The sequence below is a fragment of the Periplaneta americana genome, chromosome 13 (genome assembly GCF_040183065.1).
Source record: "Periplaneta americana isolate PAMFEO1 chromosome 13, P.americana_PAMFEO1_priV1, whole genome shotgun sequence".
NCBI classification, from domain to species: Eukaryota; Metazoa; Arthropoda; class Insecta; order Blattodea; family Blattidae; genus Periplaneta; species Periplaneta americana.
This window is the reverse complement of record NC_091129.1, coordinates 54,135,733-54,157,052: the sequence shown is the minus strand read 5'-3', so window position 1 is coordinate 54,157,052 and position 21,320 is coordinate 54,135,733. Positions and strand designations below refer to the sequence as shown.

General features: G+C 33.8%; 1 protein-coding gene across 1 annotated transcript in view; it reads right to left on the bottom strand.

The window, feature by feature from the left end:
* Window positions 1-12,219, bottom strand: part of LOC138711922 (cytochrome P450 6j1-like) — a 100,212-nt gene extending 87,993 nt beyond the window's left edge. Inside the window, exon 1 of the mRNA XM_069843221.1 lies at window positions 11,496-12,219. Within this exon, the coding sequence (XP_069699322.1) occupies window positions 11,496-12,018 (523 nt within the window). The 5' untranslated portion in view covers window positions 12,019-12,219. The remainder of the gene's footprint in view (window positions 1-11,495) is intronic.
* Between the last annotated feature and the right edge of the window lie 9,101 nt (window positions 12,220-21,320).

The following is a 21,320-nucleotide window of genomic DNA, read 5'->3' as shown; positions in this document are numbered from 1 at the left end:
ACTCACAGGCGAGGAGTATTTTATTTTCTGTAATATAATTTTTCTGAAGGACTAGCTTATGATGCAGTGAGTGTCGATTTTTCAGAAATAAAGAATCTGACTGTAGAGGCATGTGGTTTAGAAGTGCATACGTTATCTCGTATTCTCGGACAGGGCAAAGGGATAATTCAAATTGGTAGTATACTGTACCTGTATTTACCTCTCCTGGAAAATAACGCAAAACGTGTTAATTATTTGGACGATTTTCAGAATCGTGTATTACTTCATCGTACGATATTTTAAGTAGAATATATTAGTAGTATGTGTTAGCAGTGACATTATAGAACGTGGAAAGCAAGGAGAAAGCTGAGAATAACCACGGATACGATTTTCACTTTTCATTGGAATATTATACATGGCATAAGACGAAATACTGCTTAAACGTATGAGATATTTGGTTGATATTGTAAACATAAACACTCCTGCCTCTTTTTCGATGAGTTATACGAAGAGTATTAACAACATTCTTGCTTAAGAGCATTAAAAACTTTTTAAGATCAAGCAATTTAATTACATTTTACTTTTAAAATAAATACAGGCGGTCCACAACTGTGGAGTAACGGTTAGCGAGTCTGGTCGCGAAACCAGGTGGCCCGGGTTCGATTTCCGGTCGGGGAAAGTTACCTGATTGAGGTTTTTCCGGAGTTTTCCCTCAACCCAGTATGAGCAAATGCTGGGTAACTTTCGGTGCTGGACCCCGGACTCATTTCACCGGCATTATCACCTTAATCTCATTCAGACGCTAAATAACCTAAGATGTTGATAAAGCTTCGTAAAATAACCTACTAAAAAATAAAAATAAATACAAGAATGCTAGAAGCGAGGAGATTTTATAATTCCAAAACTCAGTTTCTATTTTAAAAACCTTGCGTTGTATATGATATATTACATTATATACCTTTTTCTAATATACAAATTTACCTTCAATATATTAACGATATTATTGGGTTACGGTTTTCATATTCACTTATATATAACTACCTTCACTCGTAGGCTTATACTGCCCAGGCCAGAGTGATAGAACATAGAACCCTGGACCTCTAGGCAGGTATAAGCTTGAGGATTAAATGAAATTTTAGATAGGCTTGATTTAACAAAGTAAAAGAAAGTAATCTTCAATTTCAATATGAGTACTGAATTAGGCCTACAGGTATGCTTATATTCTTATAGCTGGATTCTTAGCCAGACTATAGAACCCTGGACCTTTAGATACGTAAAAGTTAGAGAATAAAATTAAATTAGATAGACTTAGTTTAACTGAAAAAAAAATAATAATCTACAGTTTCAGTATGAATACTGAATTATGTATGATCACATATACGTTGCATTATAACCAGATTCGTAACGAGAATATAGAACCCTGGACCCCTGCGTATGTATGAACTTGAGAATTAAATTGAATTATATAGGCTTAATTTAGCAAAGAAAAAATAAAATACTTTTCAACTTCAATATCAATACTAAATTACGGGTACGTATTTACAGATATGTTTACGTTTTATTATCGCTAGATTCGTAGGCAGTCCCAACAAACTTTATCTCATCTTTCCTCTGGAGAAATAAACAATAATAAATTCAACATTGCTGTACAAGGAAGTCTGAACATAAGGATAATGTTTCTCGCTCTCTGTATTTTCAGGAGAGTATTTCTACATGTCAGATAGTGCAATACAATATGCAGCATTCTTTTTTTTTTTTTTTAATTAAGACATTCTTTGTCTGACATTAGCATAGTAAATTTCTACATATCTGTCACTTTATTTCGAAAGTTAGTGCCTCCAAAATCTATTGATCTGTGAAGCGAAGAAGTAATAAAGATTGGGATGAACATTACTTCAGCAAGAGTAATTATATTTAAATATTACATATAATGAAGGAACAGATCTCGACCCACCCGCTCGCTGCAATGAGCTGCAACCGATATTTCTGTCTTATCTGTTGTCTCTGTCTTCCACGTCTCGTACACTGTGTGACAACTCTGACAACGTCGCACTGCTGCTAGCACTCGATTGGCGTAGGCCATATGCCTTCTTATTCTGAAAGCGCTATAGGACTGCACGAGACAGCAGCGGCTGAAGAGACATCCGAAGAAGGGGGCTAAACACGATCATCTAGTGCCCGATCGGAAAGAAGGAAGTACGCTTAGTGAGCAGTGACAAACACGATCATACAGCGCCCGATCGCAAAGAAGTGAGAGAGGAATAAAGAGGTGAAGTGCGGAAGTGGTCCAGTGATTGCCTAGATTTGAGAAAATCCTAACGAAGCTAACCGCTTACGCGGACTCCCCGCGTGACTCTTACCGAGCTACCCCTCGCAAGAGGAGGTCTTACCCTTCATTCATTCATTCATTCATTCATTCATTCATTCATTCATTCATTCATTCATTCATTCATTCATTCATTCATTCATTCATTCATAACAGTTGAACCCTTGTAATTTATTTTAATTTATTTTGCTATTATTATTATTATTATTATTATTATTATTATTATTATTATTATTATTATTATTATAACTATTGCCGTTATCATCAATTATCATTACCGTTATCACAATTGCAATTGATTCCATTTCATACCATATTTCACAAAATAATTCAAATGATAAATAGAAAATAAATGTAAAATATAGAAAAAACTACCGTGAAACATTTATAAAACAACAGTTAAATTCAGTTCCTTATCAAAATTTCAATAAACAATCCAAATAATAAATATAAATCATCACATGTAAAGTGAGCATTAAGAAGTAATACGAGAAGAAAAAATGACTCGATAAAGACTATCCAATGAAAAATGCGATTATGAGAAATGTTGAAAAGCCGAAAGAAAATAAATAATTAATATAACAGAATGATTGCACATGTATAACATAAAGTTATCATACGAAAACTAAAATCCGTAACAATCACGTGATGATGTCAGTGGACGTTATACATCCCTGATTCTGCCTGCGAAACAGTTAAATACCTCCAACATGTCTGGACTATTTGGGCTGCCTTAAAAAAACTGCTTAAATCAGACACCTTGTACAAACATACATGCATACGTACATACGTACATATACATACATACATACATACATACATACATACATACATACATACATACATACATACATACATACATACATAGTCTACATACAGTATACACATACACATTACTTCTGTCAGAGAACTGCCATCATATCTATAAATACCGTAATAATAGAAAGAGTCGTTAGTAGAGGCTGCCCACAAAGCTCTAACTGCGGATCACTGTTTTGGAATCTCCAGTATAATTCACTATTAAATCTAAGCTTTGCAGACGAAAGCGGTAGCCTTCGCGGATTAGCTCATCTTGGCAATCAAAGGAGAAGGAGCTTATGAAGTAGAAAATTTCGCAAATATGGAACTGTAAAAAATTTCGTCTTGGGCAACACAAAACAAAATAAACTTTATGAACATAAGTATTCTGTAATGTTGGTGTCCAGAAGAGAAGAGAAGAGAAGAGAAGCGAAGAGAAGAGAAGAGAGAAGAAGAGAAGAGAAGAGAAGAGAAGAGAAGAGAAGAGAAGAGAAGAGAAGAGAAGAGAAGAGAAGAGAAGAGAAGAGAAGAGAAGAGAGACCAATATTAATGTCTATGTTAACGATGAACTACTACACCAAGTTAACCAAATGAAATACTTGGGAATCATCCTGGACAATAAATTTAGATTCACTACACATGTAAGCAACGTAGCAGAAAAATGCACCAAACTGATTCATTCCTTATCAAGGTCAGCAAGACTGAGCTGTGGCTCAAACACAAAGCTCTGAAAACAATCTCTAAGGGAACCATACTACCTCTACTAATGTACTGGGTACCTGTTTGGAGAGAAGCAGTGTCAAGAGAATACAATACACTAAAATACAACAGAGTAAAAAAACTCATGAATATAATGATCGGTAAAGCTTATCGTACAGTCTCTAACAAAGTACTGTGTGTTCGATATGGCGTAACTCCTATCATAATAGAGACACGAGAAGCAGCCAAATTGTATGACATCCAGATAGGAAGAGAAAATTGGGTTCATCGAGTGGAGAGGAAAACAGCGAAACAGCACTGGGTCCATCCAGCAGAAGTGAACAAGATTTATGAGCCCGATGCCCAACAGCCTACAGTACAGATATTCACAGGCGGAAGTAAGAGCGACAATGGAGTAGGAGCAGGAGTCACTATTTTTTACAGAATACCAACTTGTTCATCAGTCAACGTATAGACTCCATTCTAATTGCTGGAACAATCAGGCGGAGTAGCTTGCAATAATTAAAGCAATAGAAGCATTATCCACAATAGTATTTCAAGACATCAGTGAAAGGACAGCGCAAATTTATACAGACAGCCAGATAACTTTATACTCGATAAAGAGCACCAGGAATCATAATAGCCTCATCGAAGAAATTAGGAAGAAATCTTCAATGGAAAATAGGAATCGCATGGGTTGAAGCCCATGTGGGAACATATGGCAGTGAACTGGCAGACACGTTGGGCAAAACAAAAGGCATGAAGAAATGACATTGAGGTGTGCTACAATAAATTACCATAAAGCGCCGTACTCAAGGAATTGGAAGAGGAGAGCTACAATATTTGGCAGAATGAATGGAGCACGAAAGTGAAAATGGATCAACAAAAACATTCTTCCTAAGTGTAATAGACAGACTGGAATCAATAATATAAATCTGCAGTGCCTGGGAAAAGTGACATAAGTCAGTTTCCAAAAACCTTTTTTGGTAATTTATTAAAAATTTATGGAACATCTGCTCCCTTGAAAAAAAAGAAGACATAAGTATTTCTCCCATTACAGTAATGCATACAGAAAAAAATCAAATCGACATAAACCAGTGTAAGTTGTCAATAAATTATCAAAAAAAGTTTGTCGAAATTGACTTATGTCACTTTTCTCAGGCACTGCAGAAATATCACTACTAACATCGCAGAAATTATAACAGGACATATGAAAACAAGAGCCTATCTAAAGCGATTTAAAATAATTGAAAATTACATTTGTGCTTGTGATATAGATGAACAAGCGATTGAGCATTTATTATTCGAGTGTCCTAACCTAGAGAACAAAAGACAAAATCTAAAAATCAGAGTTTCGTATTCGAAAGAATGGCCAGTGAACAAAATTGTATTGGTACCTACAAAATTATTTGAAACCTTTTGTCCATTTTATCAATCCAATAGACTTTGATAAACTCTAAAAACAGATACTTCAAATCTAACACCGTGAACTAAATACCTAAGTCATCAGAAACAATATTTTTCAAAAGCCCATGTATATATCACTAGTGTGTAAATGTGTATATATATATATACAAAGCATATAGTATTACTAAAATTATGTAATGGGGCGTGCTGCAAATAAATATAAAAATACGTACGTACATACATACATACATACATACATACATACATACATACATACATACATACATACATACATACATACATACATACATACATACATACATACATACATACATACATACATGAAGAATTATGCTGTGTCAGTGAAGTGTGTTGTATCAGTGAAGAAGTATGCGGTATCAGTGAAGTGTGCTGTGTAAGTGAAACGTGTTCCTGTTAGGGAAGCTTTATAGTTTATAGTGGCAGTGCATAGTATTTGAACAGTGAAATGTTTTTGAAGTGTCAGTGAAATCAGGATAGAATCAGTGAAATGTGTCGTAGTTCCATTGCAGTGAGTGAGTTGACAGCGAAATGAGTGTAATTTGAAAGGTACTTGTGCAGATATGAACATATACTCGTGGGTTTTAGTTCGATCTTAGTTTTAAGATACAAATTAGATTTATTTCAAATGTTATTTTAAGTGATCATTTCATTTAATTTAGTATATTCCCTGTTGTTGTTATTATTATTATTATTATTAATTATTGGTAGTATTAATTATTAGTATTATTATTAATTGTATTTTTAATTAATAAGTTTATTATTGTCATTATTGAGTGTAATTAGTTACCACTGCCACCGGGTATATACCCACTGCAGTGTGAATACATACATACATACATACATACATACATACATACATACATACATACATACATACATACATACATACATACATACATACATACACACATACTTACATATCCAACATGCCCATGTTGTAATAGTGATCAAGAAGTAGTCCACTTGCTCTTGATTTTAAAAAATAAATAAAGAAAAAGGCGCTTTAATAGGTGCTGTGTTAAGAATAGAAAACTAGCCAGTGAGAAATGACATTTTAATTAAAAACTACACTAAGGACTTTATCAACTTTACAAACAACATACCCCTTAATAACTTATAAACAGGGAACGGATTTATATGGACTAAAAATATATGAAATATGTAAATATATATGTAGTTATTTTTACCAAAATATGGAATTAAATATGGATTTTTACCAAAATATGGAATTAAATATGGACTTAAAATTATAAAAAAATGACTATGTACGTTAAATATTGGTACATTTTAATCAAACTAAACAAAAAATATAATGGACGTACCTTATCTTCCAATGTAGTTTCAACAAAACACAATTTTTATTGTCTGTTACCATAACAATAGGTTACAAACATTTCTTTCAAGTGCTGAAAAGTGAATCTTCTTCTATTGTCTCTGAGGATAGATTTATACTGACTAAAAGAGCGTTCGACGTCACAAGAAGTAACTGGTACATAATTCAATTTCACAATGTCTGCTGGGGATAAGTCCAAGTTAATCTTCACTGTTGATTCACCACTCATCACAGCAACAACCTTTTGTAGTTCTTCATATCCAGGGTTTTTTGAAAGTACAGTGTCCACCTTAGCTCTTACTGCATCTGCAACTTTACCTCTACCACGATTCAGTTGTTCCACAGTACTATTTATAATTTCAAAACTTTCAGATAGTGAAAGGTGCCTATTTTGGAGACTTTTGAGCGTTTTTATGATGCATGAAAATGTATGCTGAATGTGAGCTAAGTCATTCTTCACACTTATGTCACAGGTAACTGTTTTCGCAGTATCAATTGAGACTGCATCTTCAGAGTCCAATGCAAGGAGAACATTGTTAATAGAGTCTATATGTTCGGCATAATATTCAACTGCTTCTAGCCATGTACCCCATCTAGTTAAAATTGGCTTTGGTGGCAATGGAATTTCAGGGTACATTTCTTTCAACACGTTAACTCTACTGGGAGCTTTGAGAAATACTTTTTTCACTGATGAAATCAACAAATCTACTTTAGGGAAATTGTCTCTGACCACTTCTGCCACACGATGAAATGCATGCGCCACACAAGTAAAATGAGTCAATTTAGGATATACAACAGATAATGCTTGTCCAGCTTTGACCATATAAGGGGCAGCATCGCTAATAAAGAATAACACATTATCGTACATAATACCCTTTGGCCACAGGATACCCATAGCTTCGTTGAACAGTTTAACTATAGTTTTGTTATTGCACTTTTCTAGAACATCACAATGTAAAAGAATTCGTTCAGAATATTGTTCACTTAACAAACCGATAACTACATTACCAACAAGTCTACCTTCTTTGTCGGGAGTCTCATCAATGGAAACCCAAATTGAACTATCTTTAATTTCATCTCTTATCTTCTGTATTGTCTCATCGTAGATGGATGGAGCATACGTCTTCCTAAGTGTTGACTCATCCGGGATTGTATGTTGAGTATATTTTTCAAGGAATTCCCTGAAGACCTTATTCTTTAGTTTGTAGAGAGGAATATCAGCAGAGATGAGAGAACGGCACAGGTCGATGTTAAACTCAGATCTTACATTCGATGTTGTTGGTTGTGTTAAAAACAATTGTCTCTGCTTGGAATTTAGTTGTTTGTTGGCCTGATGTTTACTAGTTGTAATGTGTTGTTGCACCAGGAACTTTTGTGTAGATGATACTGCACACTGACACAAATTACAAAATAATATTTTATTGTCAGTTGATAAACCATCTTCTTTAAATTCTGAAATGTAACTTGTTAGTTTTGATTTTAAATTGACTGAATGACGTACTTTTGGCATATTTACCGTCTTTATAGTATGATTTACAAAACTGAACCTATGTGTACTCTGACTGGCATTTAACTGTTGAGCTGCACAACTGAAGTCTGTTAAAAATTTTAAATTAAATTAATACAGTTTTGTAACTTACTTTCCCATTGTTGATAGGACTGCTAATTTTCAAATAACTCTGATGTTAAAGGGATTACTGAACATGTGTTTAAATCTCTATTGTTGAAATGTATTTTTAAAAGTTAATGGAATTTTGTTTTGTTTTATTGTTAAACCTAATATAATATGGACTGTTTTATATGAAATATGGAAAATATATGGAAATTAACGAAAATATGTACTAAACTCTAAAATATGGAAAAATATGGAAAATAAAAGTAGGATTTTTCAACCCTACACATTGTGAAACATAAAGATAATGCAAAATATAAATTATATTAGCTTTATAAGTAAATATGTATTTACATATAAATCCTTTCCCTGCTTATAAACAATATGACATGTTATAAATGTATAGTATCCATATTGTACAGAGTATTTAGTATTATGTTTAATCATGAAATATTATAAAATTGTTTTAAATATGGAAGTTCATTGCATGTAGTATTATTCCAAATAATGGAGCATACATTAAATAAATATATAAAAAATGCATAGATACATACGCTCTTCATACGTAGGTCTACTTGTAAACAAGTGAGCGTTTAACAGATGATGCGACAATAACTCCATGTAATTTGTTGTGCACCTTTCCGAACATACGACCCATTGTTCACTTTTCCAATATTTTCTTGTTTCATTTTTATTCGCAGAATGTAGGTAATATAGATAATTTTCATTTACCAATAACCACCAATCCCTTCTTGATTCGGTTAATAGTGGATCAATGTGTTTGTGTGACTAGAATTTTTATAACTTAAATTTACTATGTTTGTAGTGTGTGTTAACTATGTTTTCCAGGAAGCATATGACAATATAATTATTTCTGTTAAAAATGTAAAAATGGGTGGAATTTGACTGGGCTAAATCATGTAGCACAATAAAAAATTGGTGTAGTTACTCGGGACGAAATGTTGTTCGGTGAAAAAACATTGGGAGAAATGTCTTTGGCTGTAATAAATTTGAATACTATTAACAAATTACAAGATTAACAAGACTGAAAATTCAAAATAGTCTCTACTAAGAAAAGCGCAGAACAAACATTTATTATCTTCATTAGAAGGTGTTTTCCAAACCATAATACTGAATCCAGATGAATCGTCTGTCACGTCTTTTCTCGAACTTGTTTTGTGGCTTCTTGCATTATCTTTTCATTCCACTGCTGTATTAAGTTTTTTTGGAAGGTGAGGTTTTCCCTCCTCTTAGAGATGCTAACACTAGTAACGAAACAGAAAACCAGGGTATAAAGATAGAATATTAATAATACTAGTATTTCGTATTTGTGACACACTGATGTTTAAAGTCATAACCTCAAAACATATCATAATTTAAAAACTACATCAATGAAGCATACATTGCTATAAACGTAGATTATTTTTTCTCTTTAATAATATATAGCCTATCATTAAAGTATTTATAACACTGAGGAATAACAGAGTATATTCAAGGAAAGAAGTTAGGCCTACTGCAAAAATTTTCATTTTCCTCGAAAAAGCAATAATGATAAACGTTTCAATAGTTTACATTCTAACTCCAAACTAACACATTCCCTCGAAAGAAAGCATCAGTTCGTAGAAATTTGAAATACTTCCGCTAGAATACAACACGTTTCAGATCATATATCACACTATTTTATATTATTTGTACACCTACTTCGTATTTGTAACTTTTTTTCTATAGAACGAAGCTACTGTTCTGTAGCGAATGTCTAAATTAAGCCTAAGGATGCAAATCCTAATTTTCGTAAGTGCAAGTTAAATCAACATAAATTGAATATTTATATTATAGAAAATTCGGCATAAAAATTTGTATTTTTTTTTTTTTGTAATTACGAATTGTGTATAAATTAGTTATAATTATTTAGTGTATGTAATATCTTTGTGAACTATTAATAAATTATCTTATCTCAGAATCATAATTTTAAATTCAACTTATTGCTATTTTAATTTAAATTGTTATTCTAGTTAATGCTACAACGTAATTTTTAAACTAAAATTTCTTGTTGTTTTTACTATATCATCCATTACGATTTTTTCATTTCTTTTGTAAACCGAAAAAATTTAATAATTGCAATTGTATTTTCATAATAAAAGAAATGTATATATTTTAGAATGATGAAAGCAGTAATCAAATTTAACTATTCTCTAGTCAAACTTACCAAATAGTAACAACAGATCACAAATTTAATAATTGCAATTGTATTTTCATAATAGGAGAAATGTATACATTTTAAAATGATGAAAGCAATAATCAAATTTAACTATTCTCTAGTCAAACTTACCAAATAATAACACCAGATCATAAATGGGTGATCTCACCTACAATGTATTTTAAACAAATATTAATTGTAAAATTTAAAAAGCATATTATTTGATGGGTTTGTGTGAGAACGGCAATGAACCACCGGGTTTCTTAAAAGTAATAAGTAAGTAATATTCCTTGACATTATAATGATGCTATTAGAGACACAGAAAAATATTCTTAGAACTTCAGTACCCCCTAATATTAGGCTACATGAATGTTAATGTAACTACTAAATAGATCTAATCGACTAATGCAAGAGTAGAGGGGAAAACATTCAAAGTCATAATTTTCTTAAGGGTGATGTCATCATATAATTCAATACATTACTGCAAAATTTATGTTTTTTTTTTTTTTTTTTTAATATCAGAAGTGGTAAAGGAGAATTATCGCCACTGATTCTGTCATCCTTTCCTAATTTGTCATTAGGAAAAGCAATAAATTTTGCAGTAATATACTGAATTAGAAGATAACATCACCCCTAAGATAATTGTGACTTTGATTGTTTTTTTGCCTATACTTATAATCGAGAACGTTAAGCTAAATAAATGTGAAAATTTAAAGTATGACTATTATTTAAGCCATATATAAACTTTGATAACTTCATTAACCATGAATAAATTATTGTTTTGTAGATTTCTTATAACATTTAAACAATATTTAAATCATTTAATTACTTTTTGAGAATATTGTAAATGATATTCTTAGGTCGACCCATTACTAAATTTAGTTAATGATCCATTTTTCCCTACATAAATTGATAACTTCTATCATACTTCAGGTAAAAAATATGGTTTTGGATTATCATAATTATCGTGTTCTAAAAAATCTTTGGTAGGTGCTAGATATAACAATAACATAAATTTTTTTAGGAACTTTGTTCCTTCATAGAATCTCAATGTAAAATAACATAATTTTCTTATCGACTTTATCCTATTTTGTGTACTCACCGTTGGCAGCCACGTTTTCCATGTAGGTGTTGAGATCTTGCATGCAACTGACTACCAGGTTAGTCATCTTCTTGAGCTTGCTGATGGTGAACACCTGTGTCATGCTGGAGCGCGTATGACGCCATTTCTCGTTCTTTTGCATGATGATGACACGAGACACGACGGGATCGACGTCTTTGCTCATGGCAAGTATGTGGTTTACGAAGTGGTGTGCGTCCTTCACCAGTACGTCCCTCACCAGGTCCAGGTCGTTGAGGACTAGAGCAGGGCGATCGAACGCCATGATGCCCACGTATGGCTTGTCCGAGTGCTGCTCGTAGATGTTCTTTAGGTATTCAGAGATGCCGAACTTTTGAAAAAGAACGTCCTTCATATCACCGATGAAAGGAGTGGGCTCGAGGTGCGGTATATCGTACTTTTTCCAGAAGTTGAAGTTCCGCGTGAAGTACAAGTACAAAGAAGCACACAGGACAGTAACCAGAGCTGCGAACTCGATCACCGTGGATTCGAATAGGAGCGCCATGTCTCACAAGATGGTGGATTATGGGTGTATAATGTCGGTTTTTAGGTAGACGTCTGTCTTGGAAATCGTGCGCATGTCGAAAGTCGATCTGCTTAAGAACAGCAAATTTTTTATCCTTTCAGCTCTCTTACTACAAGTATATTAATAATATGAACGTATTCTGTTGAATGTTAATTTCGTAACAGTATTCACTGCTTTATGATAAGATAATGAAGTAGGGCAGATTATATAGTTATTGACATTGTTACAGTAATCGACACTTGTCCAATCTTGTGTACATAATAAGGTTCCTACTGCAAAGAGGAAGAAGGTATTTTTCATTATCTGATGGCACACTTCAATCCTAAAACAACACTGGTAATTTGTTTTTTAAGTTGGTTGCATTGTCGCATAATTCTAAACTTTCATAGGCCGTGTAACAGTGGGTGCATATTTTAAATATTTTCGTAAGGATTTACATTTATTCTTTATAAGGATACGTACAAATTGTTATCAGGTAAGACATAATTTCAATTAGTATTATTATAATAATACTACCTAAAATGTTAAACATATTTCTACCACTTTTATCAATAATAATAATGTGATAATTTATTCTTAGTGGCGATAACTAGAACGTTAGATCTATTAAACTGACATCCTATGTCAACAACTGTATTTTTAAGAAATTTATTTATAGCTAGAATTTTAACTAAATTTTATACATATTAGCAGAATGAAACCATAATGCGGATTTTAGAAGTGCTAATTTCACTTTTTACAGTTACTGTCACTGGGTGTCGGTAAATGTGTGTTGTGTGTCAACAGCTATCTTCTTCTTAGAAATTCGATTCACCCCTTGGTAGGCCTAAGCCTAATATGAATAAACAAAACATCAATACTCTTCTGAAGTATTAGAGACTGTTATAGAAGCTGTAAAGAATGAAATGTCTAAGAAAGCTGCAGCATCTAAGTTCAGAGTTCCACGTACAGTACAACCATAATATTCCGGTCGAGTGAAAAATTTACAAAGCCAGGGCATGGTCCTGAGCCAGTTTTGAACAAAGATGTGGAGGAGACACTTGTGAGGTGAGTTCTTTATCTGCTTCTTAAAGTAAAATAGTAGACCTAGAATTTATATTCTCACTGGGCTTACTGTGTGGGCAAATAAGGTTGAAAAAAATTGAAAGCAGTGTTTTCCGATACTTTTCCTGGCAAACACAATTATTATTCTATTAGTAATAACCCTATTTATTGCAGATGGATCATAGAGTGTTCAAAGAAGGGATTTCCTCGAAGAATGGAAGATGTCCAAACCAGCGTGAAGGAATTTATAAATCAGAATCCATGTATAAACACATTTAAAGACAATTATCCTGGAATTGGCTGCTGAAAGGGGCAATATTTTCCATGTTAGGCCTATAATTTTGTTTTATTTAATTTCACTGAATGCAGTGAATAAATTTAAAGTAATTGCCTAATTGAATTTAATTGTTTCAGGCTTTCTTGCGTCGTTATCCAGAAATACACCTGCCAGTGCTGGTATCAATAAATGGTTTCCTGAAATTGAACAAGTCTTAAAATTGGAAGTTTAAGTGTCTGTTCTAGACCAAGACTTAGCAAAGTCATCCACAACTGTTTGGTTCAACCGTTGTTTGATTTATCCTAGCATAGGAAAAATTACTTTCTGGACGCCCCTCGTAACTCCTGCATGGCTGAATGTGGTTTGCCTTTGCCGTCAACCCACAAAGAATGAGAAACAACTCGAATATTCGATAAACCTAACCTGAGACACTCCGCGAGATGGAAGAGCTTTCCATACTGACTATAGCGACAGGCTTTCATTAGCAATATATAATTTTTATTTTTCGTAACCGGTTGTGTACGACTCTAATATACACTTACAAAAGATACAAAAAAAAAAAAAAGAGAAATTTCTTTTAATTGTAATCATGAAAAATTTTTTGTACATTTAAATTGGTGACATCAGGTGGAGGATACGTAGCCTGTGGTATGTGGTTTGTTAATCCGAGAGATTGCAACATCTACAGTTTTAGGTATTTGCAATCGTGTGGCGAAAGATAAGGATTGGGTTCAGAAGCAACGTAATGTGATAGAAATTGAGAGTCCATTGAAGTTCTCCAATGTGCAAGTAATAAGATCGTAAAAGCAAATAATGAAATTGTTTAAAAATAATAATCTAACTTCCTCTTAAAGTCATTAATAAATGTGCCGATATTAGATTTTCGTTGTAGCGCATACTTAAAATTCTGTTTTACGTCACTTTAAATGTCATAGGTTGATACGCCTTCTAACTTGCAAGTGGATAAAAATTGTTGTTGAAACAGTCCTTATGTAAGGAATTGACCTTTGTGAGACTAGGAACATCACAATATCCCTTGACACTTTGAGCCGTCTGTGCATTTCACACAAGAGAATTGAATTAGAGTACTGAGAGGATATTTAAATTATAATTTCCTTGAGATCATTTTCTTAGAAGTTCAGGAGCAAGTGATGATATATAAATTATATGGTATATAACTATTTCATAAAGTCCATAAAATTGTTTTTCTTCCCTGTTAGCATCTTGCAGATTGACTTTAAGGCAATTCATCGATGAAATTCCTAAAATTTGTGTTTATTAACTTATGAACTTCAAATTTTTACCAGATCATGAAAGTGCAATGTTAATACAACACACCAAATTGCAGTGCTGTAAAATGTACCATTCCTGAGATATTGATCTTTAATTAAATTTTTAATCGCTAAATTTATATTTCATCTATATGCACCATGCGATGAACGGTTTCAAATTTCTGTCTATGAATTTAATATTTGCCCACAATACCAATATGAACAAACTGATTTGGGGTTTTCAAGAAACTGTTGTTACATTTCTATTAAAATAATATTAAATATTGGTATGATTTTTCTTTTCGCTTTTTATGTTATCTACCAAAGATTTTTTTAAAATTATATGATTATTAGGGCCTATTAGCACCATGAAAGAAAAAGCCAAATCAGATTTTTAATTCACTATTTATACACAATTCCTGAAAATTTCAAGACAATATTGCATGAAAACTGTATCGCGTAGTGGATTTTGAATGCAACAAAATGCTGAAAAAAATATTAGAGAAAAAATAATTTTAAAATTCAAATGTAATGATCTGTATATTATCGACATCCTGTTGCCCCAGAACTTTCCAGAGGAAAGTGCCATATTAAAATTGAAAGTTTATTCATAATAAAATACTGGAAAAAATTTTAAAAAGTTTTTTTTTTTTTTTTTTTTTTTTTTTTTTTTTTTTTTTTTTTTTTTTTTTTTTTTTTTTGACCAAAATTTTACCGATACTTTGCCTTAAAGCAGTTCTTTCTTTGTTTTGTTTTGTTTTGTTTTGTTTGGTTTTCTAGTCTTTTTATTTTGTTTATTTCCCACCAGTTCACAGCTGCATACAATAAACCCTTTACATGCAGAGTATTTTTTCTTTTGAATGTCTCTTGAATGCAAAATGTGGGGACACAGTGCACGTTATTCTTTAACTTAGTTTATACCTCCGAACGGTAAGGCAAAGTTAGAATAATCTCCTGTAACATCGTATATTACAAAGAGACTTCGTAGATTTTTACACAATAAAATTAATGTGTAGCTTGTGAGTTATAAATTTTGGGAGTTTTTAAAAAGTTTTAATCGGTTTTAACGAACTCGACTACAAGTATCCTTGTACACATAAATTCGTCCCCAATAAGGACATAAATTCGGCCCCAGTTGTCCAAGTAGAATCTTTTTACTTCCCCTCTAAAATATAAATTCTTTCCCAACAAGAACATAAAATCGGCCCCAGACGTTCAGGTACAAATATTTCTTTCCCATTCTAAATAACTTAGGACTGTCGGCATTGTTATTGTCGGTATGGATACAAATTTTTTTATATGGAGGAACTTTATTAAATAAAAATGAAACTTCGCAAAATAATTAAAATAAGAAGTCGTCTTTATTTGGGGAAATGACCAAAAGCATCAGCTCTAATATAACCATTAGTATGACTTACTTCTCATTGAAACGTATGTGCTAGAGCGAATATGGTTTAAAACTGCAATTACCTGAAATATTATAATGTTGATATACCTAGAAGGTACAACAAACTTTTACCATTAGAATGAAAAATTTTACCATTTCCATGCAGTACAAACGGAACATTCTGTAAAATCGACCAACAATACCGGAGGAAAAAAGCTGTTTTCGTCAATGTAATTTTCTAGCACATAGTTAGAAAAATTGTTAACATGTTTATCATTTGGCAAATTTTAAATAAATTCGCCAGCAAAACTGTTACCTTCTCCTAATGCATTTAACAGGGGTAATAAAAAGACTTCAGGAAGTTACTAATTTCGGAATCATTTTCTTAGTATTGCTTACTTCAACCCACCTCTTGAATTTTCTTACACCAATTCTAATCAAGATTAAAAACGACATTCTTTATTTGCAGTGGGGGAGACTTGATTGTAATACAGTTACCATGGTTACCGTGACGTATTATAGAATGCGCAGAACAATAAAAACTCGTTCACGGTAAGAGCATTCCCTTACATTCTGTAAAATCGACCAACAATACCGGAGGAAAAAAGCTGTTTTCGTCAATGTAATTTTCTAGCACATAGTTAGAAAAATTGTTAACATGTTTATCATTTGGCAAATTTTAAATAAATTCGCCAGCAAAACTGTTACCTTCTCCTAATGCATTTAACAGGGGTAATAAAAAGACTTCAGGAAGTTACTAATTTCGGAATCATTTTCTTAGTATTGCTTACTTCAACCCACCTCTTGAATTTTCTTACACCAATTCTAATCAAGATTAAAAACGACATTCTTTATTTGCAGTGGGGGAGACTTGATTGTAATACAGTTACCATGGTTACCGTGACGTATTATAGAATGCGCAGAACAATAAAAACTCGTTCACGGTTCGCCCTTGTCTCATGATTTAAGGGTACTGGGACGCGACGAGTGCCTATTTTAGCTCTTGAACTAGCAAATAACATATAGGCTCTACTGAAGCATTCCTATGTCACAGGTTTATGAAATTTATACCATGCATTAAACAATGTTTATATTATCTTTTCATGAAAAATTAAATCACTTATCTCCAATAGAATGTTTATAGGATGTTCCCAAATAAGGTAATTAGAAAATAAATTCTTATGCATGGTTCATCAGTTAGGTACACATATCTCATAGAATTTTAGTCAGACCTCTCTAATTTTTTTTGTGGTACAATAAGAACATATCAAATGACAAAATGAATGCACTACCTTCTTGACTAAACATCACATGTGTAAAAAATTAAAAAAAAATTATTGACAATTTTTTTCCAAAATTTTCCTTAGATTTGAATTTTTAATAATTCAATGATGAAGTTTAAAAGAAAACCACTCCATTCATTTTAAAGAGTTAATTAATATGTACCTGCCACAAAAATTTCATGACTCTATCTTCATTAGTTTATGAGATAAGTGTACCTACGTTTTGAAAAATCAAGGTTACGGGAAAATGCAAAAAACTGAAAACGTGTATTTTGTACTTCACTCACCAATCTAGAACATTCCAGCCCCATACTCATCCTGCTCCTGTGTTTCTTGGTCCTCTCTCCTCCTTTTGGCATTCCTCTTTCTTGTTCTGGCCTCTTTAGTCATTTGCAAAGCAAACTTTTCACCGTCTTCGAAGCGCTTCTTGTCAATGGTGTAAAGTGCAGTTTTTGTATTTGAGCCCACTTCAATGCCCAAACTGTCCAACACATTTAGTCTACTTACACAACCATCATTAAAACAGATGACTGCATCTAATACACCCAGTTTTAAGGTTTTTAAACCCACAAAAACTGTTTTTGGGATGCGCTCCCATATACAATGATTAAAGCTTTCATTAGGGTTTTGTGTATTCCCATGTAAGCATTTTTTCAATAGCTCCTGGTTGCTGAGGTCCCTAAAGATGGGTTTTATTTCATCCATCACAGCTGGAGGCAGTGAATGCTGATGGGAATACTTATTTCCAGTGACTGAAGCTTTATTGTACCCACACCAGCAGTCTTCATCTGTACCTGGAGGACATAAAGTGTGATATGACTCCTCATCTGTGCTATACTTGTGGAAGTATATTGCCCACACTGCTCTTCTCATTTTTTCTACATCTTTTCCAGCATTCCTCCTTATGGCCAGTCCATAAAAGGTTTGCAACTGATCTATTGCACTATCTGTTAGCCGCCCTCTCCCTGTTAGCGGTTTACCATCAGAACATTTTTTACCTTTCATGTCTTTACATAATTTTCTTAGTCTTGTTCCCATTCTCTTTTGCACATGTCCACAGCACTCCAGCTTACTTACTTCCACATTCCCATAAACATTTAATTCTTCAACTTTCTTATATCCCTTTGAGTCCCCATCTCCTAAGTAATTCACATACCTGACCTGATATAAATTCTCAGACCTCTGAAAAATTTTTACTACTCCATCACTCTACATCCCATCACTGAAGCCATCATAATTTTTCATGCAAACATGTCCAGGCTGGTCTGATTTACAATTATGGCAGAATTTTGTCAAACATTTGACATCAATTACTTTCCCATTGTCTAGTGAAGTTGCAGTGATGACACCATTGAGGGAAGTGTGGCCTCGCTTCTGCCAGGACCCATCGAAAGCAGCAGTTATGTCCCCACTGTTTTCATTTAGAGCCACTGCTTCTTCTATAGCATTTGTCATAGATTTTTTTGCTACTTCTTCCAGACATTTCAACAGCTGGGAAGTGCAGAAATTAAATTTGGCAGTTGGTGGTGGGAGATCCATTATACCACACAGAGTTTGTGCTCGCTTCCTGCCTCTGCCAATACTTCTCATTTCATATATAAATCTTAAATTTACTTCATAACATTTTGTTTTCCCTACCTTTTTGGATGTCAAACTTGAAGCAGACTCTTTACACTTATTACAAACAACAGACAGTTTAGTTGCAAGCCCTCTCCTACTATTTTTATTTTCTGTAAGTTCAACACAGTCGACGCCACTACAATACTTACACTGTACAGTTTTCTTCACCAAATTACATAATAATCGAATGTCCACAATGATAAAACCCTTTGAATATCCCTCATCACTAAAATAAAAGTTGTCATCACACTCTGGTTTTATGTGAGACAATTTTCTTGCAGAAGCTGAATGCACTTCTCTACTGCAGCTAGGCTCTGACAGGTTATGTTCACTTATATTATGTTTGCTTTTACTTACATTACAATTAAACACTGGTTTTCTTTTGCCAAACTTCTTTAATCTGCCCATTTTTACTACACACACACACACACACACACACACACACACACACACACACACACACACACACACACTAATAATGCTGAATAAAACTGATGCAAATAACACCACAAAGATTCTTTTTGCAACAAAATTTACACGAGGTTATTCAAAACAAAACAGGAGTGCTTTCCACTGGGCTGTGTTATGCTCTTTGCAGTTTCAGAGTATCCAGAAGCACCAACAACAGCAAAGAAATTAACCCGGTCAAAATATTCCAATAAATAGCCCAGAAATTATAACATATTTAATAAGTTGAATTGGGCATTTAAAAAAGGGGCGTGCAACTACGACGCCATTTTTAAATTCCCTATTTTAGGGAATTTAAACCCAGAAACCCCTACAATATATATATTTTTGGATAGAGAATTTATTCAAGAATTCGAAAACAATGAAAACAAAAAATGACATTTTTGGCCGATTTTCATGTCCTAGTACCCTTAACTTTCTTCGTAACAGTCTTTGAGTTGGATATTTAAACTATCAGTCGGACCGAATTCATAAATTCCTTTTTCCTAATCAACTCTAATGGGGCCGGATTCATTAGTGGCCTTTTAATCTCGGTGAAAGCTGTTAATCGTACAAATACTGGATCATAATATGAGCATTCCACCTGTCTAGTGAAAGATACGTATAGCTAAGGACAAATTCAATTTTATTGAACAGCATGCATTCATAAACAAGTGCAATCCGTAAAGGACAGGGGGTATAACGTCCGTATTGCAGCAAGTCAATGTGGTTCCTTTGAATAGGTGGGCAGATAAAAAATCGTAAAATATTCAGTATATTTTAGGCAACTGAGAATTACGAACTACAAAACTCTTAATTAAAATTAAGATTAGAGTAAAGGGAGAAACAACGCATCCGAAGAGCAGGAATTCTCGAAGGCTGCCTACTGTGAAATACGAGTATTGAGGGTGTATCAAAAGGTCAGGTAAATCCTTAAGGAGGTGATTCAGTACCCTATTTGCAACAAAAGATCCTAATACACTTTTTCAATATTCATCCCCGTTTCCGAGTTACACGATTATCACGTACCGTATCTATCCCCATTTGATTCCACACCTAATGAACCTGTCTGCTTGAGAGAAGGTAAGCTAATTGTCAATTGTCTAGAGCAGATGCTCAAAATGTCCCCCTCTCGCACGAACACACGCTTCAACACGCCGTCTGACCTCTCGCTACACATTATCCAATCCGTGCTGGTGTATCTCCATTGCAGCCGTGTTAATCTTGCAAGGAGCTCTTCCCTGCTTGCTATCTCCGTTTGGTACACTTTCTCCTTCATGCAGCCCCAGGGAAAGAAGTCCAATGGTGTTAGATCTGGGGACCGGGCTGGCCAGGTAACTATGGTATCAACTAGACGATGCTCCAGCAAATTTCACACTTCCAGTATGCCAATGGTTACATCACCATTTTGCAGGTAGATGGATTGGAAGGAGTGGTCTCATTGCCTGATATTTGATTGCCGTATTTAATGTATTTAACTCGTCGTGAAAAATTGAAAAATTATACTTAAAGAGACTGTATACGATGAAGAGAGAAGTGGGCGTCCATCACCTTCGCGTGCAGCAGATGTGGTTGCAGCAGTTCGCGACATCATCGAGACGGATAGCGTTTGACCCTCGACGACATTTTGAAATCGCTTCCTCCCAACATTGAAATCCGACGCAATTCACTCGCAATACTCATCCAAGATGAGTTGCAGATGTCAAAAGTGTGAGAAAGGTGGTGCCTCGTCTGCTTACTGATGTTTACAGAGAACAACGCATGGAAGCTGCGCGTGTTTTCTTGCAACTGTTCGGAAGAGAAGGGGATGCCTTGTTTTCGAGAATCTTAACCGGCGATGAAACCTCGGTTCACCATAGCACTCCGGAAACCAAACGACAGAGCATGGTGTAGCAACGAAAGGGAGACAGTGCGCCGAAGAAAGCAAACTTAAGTCCTGTCAGTCTTTTTTG